Below are 12,312 nucleotides of genomic sequence, written 5' to 3'. Positions count from 1 at the left end.
CAGATTAAGCAAACTTGGTATTTCATAAAGATCTTTAAGATGAACTAAAATCAGTAACTCCCTAACAAAGCATCTCTGTTTAAAAACGCTTCCATCAGCAACCTTGGATTCTTATTCCAAGTCAGATGCACAACGCACAGTGTGTCTCTGGAGAACCACTTCCCTTCTCCCTACCTTGGTTTGCCCAGGGAGATGAGCTGGAAACCATACCAGAAGGGGTGTCAGCCAGTGAGGGACACCGTGACTCCTTCAGGGCAGAGATCTGCAGTCAGAAGGGGAAGCCTCCCACTTCATCCCCACTGGAGCCCGGGGACTCACAAGGCAAGAAACCTGACCCGCCACGCGGAGCCCAGTGTGAGGCCCTGGCACCTACTGGGAGCTCAGGGCAGAGCAGGCCAAGCCCTGGGGTTGCAGGGTTCTTGTTTTCTGCCTTACTCCAGCGAGGCTCAGCCAGAAGCAGATGCAAGGGAAATTGCTCATGTGTCAGCTGCTCCCAAGCAGCCAAATGACCATAAAGGGCATTCAACAAAGTCAACTCAATAACACAGGCGGCCAAGTCCATGGCATGGAGAGCAGAGAAGAAGGCTGTGCCTGTGGGCTGGTCCACCAAGATGGTGCCAGGGCCCCAGGCCCCACCCCGCCAGGACTGGCTCCATTGCTGTCTCCTCTCCATCCTTCCTCTGCTCCCCACTGGCTCTCTCCTCAGCCTAGTAACATACTCTGATCTTTCCCTCTTCAAAATACAGAAGCATCCTCTGACCCCAGGGCCCCTCAGCCCCTGTTTCCCGCACTCCCTTCCCAGTCTGGAACCTGGGAAGTTAAGTCTACAGCACTGGTCTCCCCACCTCCCCTCCACTTATTCCTCCCCCCGTTTCCGCTGTTGCTGCTCATGCTCTGGACGGTCCAGCAGACCCCCTTCAGCCTGCCTCTCTGGGCCTCTCTGTGGCCTCTCGCACTACTGCCCAGAAGCACTTTGCTGTCTGGGCATGGATGACCGCATGTTCCTCATGCCCCTCACTTCTCCCAGCTGCCCCATCATCTGTGCTGAGGCCTCCAAACCCCTCCTCCAGCCCAGGCCTTCTTCCTGAGCTCCCCATCCATGCGGCCGACCGCCAGCCAGACACCAGTACTCAGATCGGCCAACAGGCATCTCCTCCAAGGCCTATCGCCAACAAACTCAAGCTAACCAAGTGGGATGGGCCTCCAGTTGTAGGAGTTAGGAGGATTCCAAGCTCTGAAATTACACTGCCTGAGTTCAGATCTCACATTTGCTACTCACTGACATTGGACACATCCCCTCAATTCCCCATGTACAAAATGGGGAGAATAGCAATGCCCCTCTCTCATAAGCTTCTGTGGGGTTAAATGTGGTAATACCTGTAGATTTTGATAGCAGGGCCTATACGTAACAAGTTGCATTAGACGTCACTGATCATTGCTGGAACCATCGTCTTTTGCCAGGCCCCAGCAGCTCTTCTTCAGCATGATGTCATCTTCTGCTAGGGCTTTGCTTCCCATTTCCATTCATTTCCCAAATCCTGCCAGTTTTGCCTCTTAAATGGTTCTCCAATCCATACCCTCCTAACCAATATCCTCATCTTCTCTCACCTACCCTACCCTGTACTCTGTCTTTTCTATGTCTCACCCACCTCCTGCCTCAAAATTTATTCTGAAGCAACACTAAATTGTTGCTCTAGACAATCTACCTGATGTAGATACTGAATTATCTACATACTACATGGGCCTCTTCTCTATGAACTGGCTTATGCCATTTTCTCTGCCTGGAAGGCCCCTCCCACCTTATTTTCTGCCTTATAAGAGCCTGATTAGGTGTCACCTACTCCTGGAAGCCTTCCTGGAATGCCCAGATTGGACAACACGCTTGTCCTTTGAGCTTCTATATCTTAGACTTTGTGACATGATTTTACCTTATCCTTTTAAGTTATCACCTCCCTAACTTGGTTAGAGGTTCCTCACTGAGGATGTCAATCATGTTTATTGAACAGAGGTTACTATTCCGAGAAAACCTCACCTACAGGTTTCTTAAAAAAGAATAAAATCTATGAAAATGAGATGCTTGTGCTCACTCAGCTGTGTCCAGCTGTTTGTGGCCCCATGGACTGCACCCCGCCAGGCTCCTCTGCCCATGGGATTCTCCAGGCAAAAATACTGGAGTGGGTTGCCGTTTCCTACTCCAGGGGATTTTTCCCAACCCAGGGACTGAACGTGCATCTGTGTGCCTCCTGCACTGCAGGCAGATACTTTACCACTGTGCCACCTGAGATGAGAAAACTCACTATTTTAAAATTCAGAACTGATGGATTCTTCATGGACCAAGTACTTGATCAACAGCCTCCTTAAACTGACCAATGGGATTCAAAATCAGGGAAACTGAGTCCTCATCTACAGGGGCTGTTAAGGAGGGAAGTGACTGTGCTCTACTTGGGAGATGAAGAAGGAAGAGAAAGAGGGGGAGGGGAGGGGGAGGGGAGGAGATGAAGGGGAGGGGGGAGGGGAAGGGAGGAAAGAACTGGATTATAGGCTCTTTGCACAAGCTTGTTATCCTGACAGAACAGTCCCGGAACTTGAAACGTGATCTCTGGGGGCAGAGGGAGACAGTTTTATCACATATTAAGGTTAGACAGATGTTTTGGGTCTGGTGTTACCCGAATGAAAAGCACCAGAAAACAGCTAGCACAGCCCCACTCAGCAACATGTGTTCCCAACAGAAAGTCAACAGGAACCGTTTTTTCCTTTTCCTTTTCACGTGTTTTTCTCCTCAGTTATATTTGAGAGTTTTTGTATTTCCCTGGCGTGAGGGTGAAATGCTGATTTCCACACCAGCCTTTCCTTCCTCTCGAAAAACGCTGCAGGCCAGGTCTTCCGCAAGGCAACAGCCGCAGAAAGAGGGGGTACCCTGTCTGCAAGGTGGCTTTCAGGATGTCTTCTGGGATGTGCTTCTGAAGACAAAAAGGCAGAAAGCCTCTCTCCCTCTCTCTCTCTCTCTCTCTCTCTCTCTCTCTCTCACACACACACACACACACACACACACACACACACGCATACCCCGAGCAGACCCCTCCCCTCCAGGTGCTTTGTCAGGGAGGACAGACAAGGACCACCTGACCAGCATGGGGGGCGTTTTGAAGACCTGAGCAGGAGGTGGGAGAGGCTAATTTTCCAAATGCTGCCCCCCTGCCCCGCCTCATTTCTTCACAGCAAAGCCCAGGCCTTAAGAGGCACCCAGGGAAAGAGGCTGACGTGACCAAGAAAATAACGTCTTCAGAATGACTAATGCCCCACCGGGACGGGCCAGCTCTGGCCTGGCTGCCTGCCAGAGGGTCCACAGCCACTTTTCAAGGACACGGAGGGCAAACGTCCCTGACAAGGTTCCCCGAGGACCGTCCCTTCCCAGCCCGGCCCCTCCTCAGGGCTCCCCCCAGGGGCCCATGAAGCCCTGAGTTAGGACATCAGGGCCCAGAGGCTGAGTCACTCCCCTGGGGCCAACCTGGGTCATAGCAAGTTCGCTATTTCAAGGACAAGTTCTCAGACCCTCGTCCAGCCATCAGCCCGAGAGGAACTGAGAGAGAGGTTTGCAAGCAGACGAGGAGAGGGCAAGAGGACCAGCCTCTGGGCCTCTGAGGTCCCGCGTGCCCCAGGCCCCCTGGGGCCGTGCACGTCATGTCCTTGCACATACTTGTCTAACACACATGGGGAGACACTCATCTGTCCCCGGCCACGGGGCTGCCTGTCTCTGGGCCAGGCCCCCCACAAGCCCTCCTCAGCTCTCCCCTCAGCAGGCCCCAGGGAGCCCAAGCAGGGCCTCCTGCAGAGCCATTTTTCCAGGGGGGAGGCAATCCTTCCAGAGTGTGGGGTGAGGGTGGGAAGGGGGTCGCTGATTGGCGGGTGGGGGGGGGGTCGGGTGCAGTGGGAGGTGGGGAAGGGACGGACCCTCCAGGAGGCCGCAGATCAGAGCAGTAGACTGCTCCAAGGTTTTGATGTACTGGGGGAGGGGGTGTCTAAAACCATTTCAAAAGCTGGAGGAAGCCCAGAGAAGGGGGCCTCATTCTCTGTGGGGAGGGGGGATTTCAAAGGAGACCCTGCCGCTGAAAGGTTTCAAAAGACCCTCGCCTTTCTATCAGCTCCAAATCACTCCCTCGCCAGCAGCCGCCAGGAGAGGGGTGCTGGGAAAATGTTTCCAAGGAGACGTGTCCCTGGGTCATCATAACTCCCAGGGTCTGGAGGCTGCAAAGTCACGATGCGGCCCCCCGCTATAAAAAGGCCAGTTTAGCGTCCCCCGGGGGCGGGCTCCTGCAGTCCAGGTCCCTGGGGAGTCCTGCCTCAGAACCCCTGTGCCCCGAGTTGATGAGAAGGCCACCGAGCTGAACAGCATCACGTCTATCTGCCGAGTCCCCTTGGTGCCACTAAGGGGGCTTTTACCCCCGCTGGCTCCAGGCAGCCACTCTGGGCTCGGGTCATTTAGCAGGGGGAAGCTGTCCACAGGGACACTGGGCAGTTTTTACCAGCTCTGCCGTGCCAGCCCCCACCCAGGGCTCCTGGGCCTGCTTCTCTTCCATTCACACCTCCCACTGTCACCCCCACCACCTTCCCCAAGCCACCAGGGCCCACAGGCCCACAGCACAAGCCAAATGGATGTCCTATGGCCTGCCTTCTCTCCCTGCCTCATTCCCTGACCCCTGGACCAGACCAGGCAGGTCTCTGTTTTTGCATAACAAGTTTATTTTTTTTTAAGGCATAGAGACAATAATAAACAAAGTAAACACTCCATCAGATCTTAACTTCTGCCAAGTATTATCTGTGTTAGAATCATTCCATTAAGTTCCAGTCTCCAGACATCTTAAATTCAATATTCGTCATCTTCATCAGAGTCTATTACTTTTCTTCTGCTGAATTTTACTGTTGTTTTCTGTTTGGTGGCTTGCTTTTTCAAGGATTTCACTAAACCTTGTTCCAATACCTTTCCACGCAGTTGACCATACCGTGCTGCCTCATTCCACGTTCTCCCCTCTGAGCCTCCCTAAAGCACCCAGCTGCTCTAGGCCACACTCTGCTCCAAAACCTTCAGTGGCTCCCTAGTGGGTAAGCCCAAGGTCACACATTCATGTGTCTACAGGAACCAGGCAGGGACACAGATGAACAAAGTGTCTCCTCAAATCACAATAGGGTCTGGGAGGCCCAGGGGAGCCGGAGAACACACAGTCCCAGTACTGCCCAGCTCGTGTGGGAATGTGGGCCCTGTCTGACACCTCTTTGGGGTTCAGCAGAAATCAAATAAAGCATCTGCCAAGGGGCTCCCAAATCCAAATCCCTTAATCTGGCCTTAAGGTCCTCCATGGTCCAGCCCCACACCACCTCCCCACCTTCACTGCCCACAAGGCTACCACATGCAATGCCTCCATCCTGGCCAGGTCAGGGTCCCCCGTCCCCAGTCACCTCCTCTGCTCCTGTCTCTGAGCTCCACTCACCCAGGGTCCTCCCCCAGATGTTGCTCCCCACCTTCTCAGCCTAACAACACCCATCCTTCAAGGACCTGCCTCCTTGTTACAATCAGCTCTCCGAGGGCCCTGCTCTCTCTGACTGTCCTTCCCTGCCAAGGCTGCTGCCCCTGCCAGCGATGGCCCTAAACCACAGAGAAAACTCCTCTTCATCCTTCAAAACCCAGGCCTTCCTGACGGACCTATTTGGACCCAGCAGCCCCTGTTCTGGGAGCATCAACCTCATTGCACAGTGCTTACTTGGACACCCATCAGCCTCTCCCATGGGCAGAGGGTAGGGCTGTGTCTCTCCCACCACAGGCCCTGGTGGGGGAGCCATGCACAGTGGAGAGAGACTGGCTTTTATGGAGACCCTGGCTCTGCTATTTCCTGGGTAGAAGAACTTGGGAAAGCCATTAACCCTCCTCTGTGAGGTATAGAACTAGCAGCTACATAGAGTAGCCAGCCTGTGGTAGGCTCAATACACGGCAGCTGTGTGCGCCCTCACCCAGGTGACGTCCCTCCACCCCACAGGGTGTGCACTGTGAGGGCTTCGGCAGGATGCTGGGAGGTCTCTGAGGGCACAACCCAAGTCCCCTTCACCCTCTGTCACCTACAGGGACCACCCCAGGTCTCCACGTGCAGCGGGTGCTTGCTGTTCCTTGATGGACGGAGATGACGAGGCCAGTGAAGGGCGGACAGGTGGGGAGGGCCGGACAGAATAAGAAGAGGTACCACCCGGCACCAGAGGTGTGGCGCCAGCGGGGTCCTAGCCCGTTCCTCATGGCCATGAGCCAAGGCCCTGCCTGTGAGACGTTGTGCAGTTGCATAAACGTCTTGCCCAGACGCTTGGGCTCTGAGACCAATAGCTCCTTGCTGCCGACTCCCAGGCCCCCAACCTCCACGTGGCCTGAGAACAGCCCCGCTCACGGCACTGCACAGGCTCAGGGGAGGGGCCCTGTCCAGCCACTTCCTTAGCCGGAGCCCCGCCCCCGGCTCGCACAAAGACCCAGGTGCCAATCAAGCCCCCCTCTCCCATGAATGCCAATCAAGCCCTCCCCTCACATCTCTCACCACTCCAGTGAGGCGCCGGCCCTCGCCTTCCATCTGAGGACACTGCAGCTCCCCAGCTCTGCGCGGAAAGGATAGGTGGAAAAGAGAGAGGAGCAGGGAGAAACACCTTTGAAACCACTGTGGTCCAATTAGCCAGCCTCTCGCCCTTCGTGCTTACAAACAGGAGCACACATTAACACCTGCTACAAAAGCAAACATTTTGAGATATCTTCATCTTCACCTCCCCGACACCGCAGTGAAAGCGCTCTCTGCAGCCTGTGACTGACAGGGCGGTTTCCTTCCTCTGCTTCAGCGGGGGGACTTTCAAACAGAAGAAACTAAAAAGTCAGCAGTCTCCCTGTCAGGCCGAACTCCCAGGGCCCTACCTGCCACCCCTGTGCTCCTCATGTCCCCTCATCATTGAGGGAGCCCCACCAGGCACCCAGTTAGGGTCAGCACCTTCAGGACACCTGCCCCGAGTCAGTCACTGGGATGCTAGGCATCCAAACTCACGGACCCTGGCAGGGACACACTACAGAAGGACCTTTGCCGTGGTTCTTGGTATGTACAACGCAGATGATGGCACAGACATGCAGCTCTCACAGGCTGGGGTGAGAGCAAGACTTCATATGACCACTTTGCAAATGTATTTGTCTGTATCTACTGAAAGAGTACCCACTCACATCCTATGACTCCCCAGTCTGAGTCCAAGAATATTCCCATTGAAACTGCATGTACATGTTCACCAATGACTCGCACAAGAATGTTCACACCAGCACACTATGTAAAATAATCCCACAAGGGAAACGACCCAAATGCCCATTAGGATGTGTATCAAGAATAGATAAACGGTAATGTGTTCACACGATAGAACAGCATCCACTAGTGAGAAGATCCAATCACAGTCAATAATATGAACAAGTAAAAGTCACCAGACACAAATGAGCAGAGACTGTGTGATCTCATTTATATAAAATGCAAAACCACCCCAAGTGACCTCTGCTGTTAGACAACAGGATGGTGACACCCTTTTGTTGGGGGAAGGACCTGGAGAGGGTCGAGCGGGGGGCTTTCCGAGACTGGGGAATGGTCTGTTTCTTTACCTGGGTGTTGGTTACCCTGGAGTGCTCTGTTTGTGAGGATCCACTGAGCTGGACATTTAAATGGACTTTTTTTTTTAAACACCAAAAACATTGTATTTGTATTGGGGTATAGCAGATTAACAATGTTGTGATAGTTATAGGTGAAGAGCGTGAAGGAGACTTTTTTTTAACTATGAGATCAAGGGTTTTGGAAAAAAGTACTCAGTTGGCATGGCTGTCGTTAAAACTTTAATGAAAAGATATCAGAGGCAGAAAAGTGGAAAGGAAGTAAGGGTCAGGATGCTCAACCCAGGACGGACCTCTCACCACTCAGACTGTGGAGGTCTTGGCAAAGGTGATCACGCTTCCACCAAAGACCCAGAGCACCAAAACTCCAGGAGCTCCCAAGGCCATTACTGCCAAACCCATGCCCTGGGCCAGCCCTGTGCACCAGAAATTGCTATGCCCTCTTAAAGCTGTGCCCTCCCAGCTGCCAGCAAGACCACACCCACCCACAGAAGACAAGGAAGACCTCAAAGCTTTCCTCCATCCCTTGGGCCAAGTGGGAACACAATGGGACCTTGGATGCTCCCTTTTAAAAAAGGCTGAATTTTCCAAAGTCCAAGACTGCTTGAAGAGGAATAGAAAAAGTAGTGAAATAACTTTGTAAGCATTCTGTTTTGACAATGTGCCTGAGGAACTGCCTGCGTTTGGTGGGGAAATGTGAGCCGTTAAATCTGTTCGATGTCATGACGTACACAATTGAAGCACGATTGCCCCTGAGTGCCTGACAACTGGAAAGCACTTTGATTCAGAAATGGAGGGAAATTTGTGCTGAGAAATGGGAGAGATTGTCAAAAGTTTGATTCTAATGTGAACAGAGTCGCGAAAAGAGGGTCCGGATGGAGAAAGTGCTCCAGCTCTGACATTTTTAGTCTCATTTGAAATGTCTCAGCAGTAGCAGCAGTGACGCCATCCTTTGAGCTAAAAGCCAGAAAAATGATGACCGGACCCGCACATTTCAGCCCTGAGGGGTGGCCGCAGCCCAGGTGGGAGGAAACATGCTCTTACCAATCATGTGGTTGGCAACGTGGATTTGGATCTCTCTCTCATTCTCGAAGGTCATCTGGCACTTGATGCACTGGTATGTCTTTTTCTGCATGGAAACCAAAAGGAAAGGAGTTAGACAGTCAGGATGCAGAACAGAGCAGAAAGCAAAAGTTCCTGGAGGTCACAGCTCAAGACTGCCTAGAATGGCTCTGACCTGCTCCCAGGTTTCTCCAGGCCATTATCTTCCCACCTGCCTCTGACTCCAGCTCTGCGAGTCAGCCTCGCAGAGGGAAAGGGCTGACAAGCTCCATTTGAAGGAAGCTGCTTCTCTGCTGGCCCTGGGGAAACTGAACCATCCCAAAGTGAGGGCACACAGGAAGAACCATGGAACTGAAGCTGAGTCAGGCTGATCTGCCTGAAGCATGATCAGATTCACCTACTCATCTTCCACCCATCTATGCTTGCTGCATCCACTGCACAGATCCACAGACCTGTTCATCTGTCTACCCATCACCTGTCCATCAACCTACCCTCGATCTACCCACTGATCCATCTACACACACCCATACATTCATCTAGCTGTCCAGCTACCCATCCATCCATCTACCTAACCTGCCTACCCGTCCATCCATTAAACACACATACATAGGTCCATGAATCAAGGCAAACTGGAAGTGGTCAAACATGAGATGGCAAGAGTGAATGTCGACATTCTAGGAATCAGCGAACTCAAATGGACTGGAATGGGTGAATTTAACTCAGATGACCATTATATCTACTACTGCAGGCAGGAATCCCTCAGAAGAAATGGAGTAGCCATCATGGTCAACAAAAGAGTCCGAAATGCGGTACTTGTATGCAATCTCAAAAACGACAGAATGATCTCTGTTCGTTTCCAAGGCAAACCATTCAATATCACAGTAATCCAAGTCTATGCCCCAACCAGTAATGCTGAAGAAGCTGAAGTTGAACGGTTCTATGAAGACCTACAAGACCTTTTAGAACTAACACCCAAAAAAGATGTCCTTTTCATTATAGGGGACTGGAATGCAAAAGTAGGAAGTCAAGAAACACTTGGAGTAACAGGCAAATTTGGCCTTGGAATACGGAATGAAGCGGGGCAAAGGCTAATAGAGTTTTGCCAAGAAAATGCACTGGTCATAACAAACACCCTCTTCCAACAACACAAGAGAAGACTCTACACATGGACATCACCAGATGGTCAACACCAAAATCAGACTGATTATATTCTTTGCAGCCAAAGATGGAGAAGCTCTATACAGTCAGCAAAAACAAGACCAGGAGCTGACTGTGGCTCAGACCATGAACTCCTTATTACCAAATTCAGACTGAAATTGAAAAAAGTAGGGAAACCACTAGACCATTCAGGTATGACCTAAATCAAATCCCTTATGATTATACAGTGGAAGTGAGAAATAGATTTAAGGGCCTAGATCTGATAGAGTGCCTGATGAACTATGGAATGAGGTTCGTGACATTGTACAGGAGACAGGGATGAAGACCATCCCCATGGAAAAGAAATGCAAAAAAGCAAAATGGCTGTCTGGGGAGGCCTTACAAATAGCTGTGAAAAGAAGAGAAGCGAAAAGCAAAGGAGAAAAGGAAAGATATAAGCATCTGAATGCAGAGTTCCAAAGAATAGCAAGAAGAGATAAGAAAACCTTCCTCAGCAACCAATGCAAAGAAATAGAGGAAAACAACAGAATGGGAAAGACTAGAGATCTCTTCAAGAAAATTAAGAGATACCAAGGGGGCATTTCATGCAAAGACGGGCTCGATAAAGGACAGAAATGGTATGGACCTAACAGAAGCAGAAGATATTAAGAAGAGATGGCAAGAACACACAGAAGAACTGTACAAAAAAGATCTTCACGACCCAGATAGTCACGATGGTGTGATCACTCATCTAGAGCCAGACATCCTGGAATGTGAAGTCAAGTGGGCCTTAGAAAGCATCACTACGAACAAAGCTAGTGGAGGTGATGGAATTCCAGTTGAGCTCTTTCAAATCCTGAAAGATGATGCAGTGAAAGTGCTGCACTCAATATGCCAGCAAATTTGGAAAACTCAGCAGTGGCCACAGGACTGGAAAAGGTCAGTTTTCATTCCAAGCCCAAAGAAAGGCAATGCCAAAGAATGCTCACACTACCGCACAACTGCACTCATCTCACACGCTAGTAAAGTAATGCTCAAAATTCTCCAAGCCAGGCTTCAGCAATACGTGAACCGTGAACTTCCTGATGTTCAAGCTGGTTTTAGAAAAGGCAGAGGAACCAGAAATCAAATTACCAACATCTGCTGGATCACGGAAAAAGCAAGAGAGTTCCAGAAAAACATCTATTTCTGCTTTATTGACTATGCCAAAGCCTTTGACTGTGTGCATCACAATAAACTGTGGAAAATTCTGAAAGAGATGGGAATACCAGACCACCTGACCTGCCTCTTGAGATATCTGTATGCAGGTCAGGAAGCAGCAGTTAGAACTGGCCATGGAACAACAGACTGGTTCCAAATAGAAAAAGGAGTACATCAAGGCTGTATATTATCACCCTGCTTATTTAACTTATATGCAGAGTACATCATGAGAAACACTAGACTGGAAGAAACACAAGCTGGAATCAAGAGTGCCGGGAGAAATATCAATAACCTCAGATATGCAGATGACACCACCCTTAGGACAGAAAGTGAAGAGGAACTCAAAAGCCTCTTGATGAAAGTTAAAGTGGAGAGTGAAAAAGTTGGCTTAAAGCTCAACATTCAGAAAACTAAGATCATGGCATCTGGTCCCGTCACTTCATGGGAAACAGATGGGGAAACAGTGTCAGACTTTATTTTTCTGGGCTCCAAAATCACTGCAGATGGTGATTGCAGCCATGAAATTAAAAGATGCTTACTCCTTGGAAGGAAAGTTATGTCCAACCTAGATAGCATATTCAAAAGCAGAGACATTACTTTGCCAACAAAGGTCCGTCTAGTCAAGGCTATGGTTTTTCCTGTGGTCATGTATGGATGTGAGAGTTGGACTGTGAAGAAGGCTGAGCACCGAAGAATTCATGCTTTTGAACTGTGGTGTTGGAAAAGACTCGTGAGAGTCCCTTGGACTGCAAGGAGATCCAACCAGTCCATTCTGAAGGAGATCAGCCCTAGGATTTCTTTGGAGGGAATGATGCTGAAGCTGAAACTCCAGTACTTTGGCCACCTCATGCAAAGAGTTGATTCATTGGAAAAGACTCTGATGCTGGGAGGGACTGGGGGCAGGAGGAGAAGGGGACGGCAGAGGATGAGATGGCTGGATGGCATCACTGACTCAATGGACATGAGTCTGAGTGAACTCCGGGAGTTGGTGATGGACAGGGAGGCCTGGCGTGCTGCGATTCATGGGGTGGCAAAGAGTTGGACACAACTGAGTGACTGAACTGAACTGAACTGACATATACCCATACACCCATTCATTTATCTATCCGTCCATCCATCTATCCATCAATCTACCCATTCTTTCACCTACCTATCCAATTTACCCATTTATCCATCTACACACACACACACATACTCACACACATCCACGCATCCATCCATCTATGCACCCATGTCCCTTTGCATCTAACTAAGTA

General features: G+C 50.6%; 1 protein-coding gene across 2 annotated transcripts in view; it reads right to left on the bottom strand.

Moving 5' to 3' along the window:
* ZNF423 (zinc finger protein 423) overlaps window positions 1–12,312 on the bottom strand; it is a 288,075-nt gene that overhangs the window by 127,946 nt on the left and 147,817 nt on the right. For both annotated transcript variants that reach the window (XM_027513678.1, XM_027513677.1), the window contains one exon: window positions 8,702–8,786. In XM_027513678.1, coding sequence (XP_027369479.1) covers window positions 8,702–8,786 — 85 coding nt within the window. The remainder of the gene's footprint in view (window positions 1–8,701; window positions 8,787–12,312) is intronic.

The sequence above is a fragment of the Bos indicus x Bos taurus genome, chromosome 18, assembly GCF_003369695.1.
Source record: "Bos indicus x Bos taurus breed Angus x Brahman F1 hybrid chromosome 18, Bos_hybrid_MaternalHap_v2.0, whole genome shotgun sequence".
Lineage (NCBI taxonomy): Eukaryota > Metazoa > Chordata > Mammalia > Artiodactyla > Bovidae > Bos > Bos indicus x Bos taurus.
This window is presented reverse-complemented; position numbering and strand designations above follow the sequence as displayed.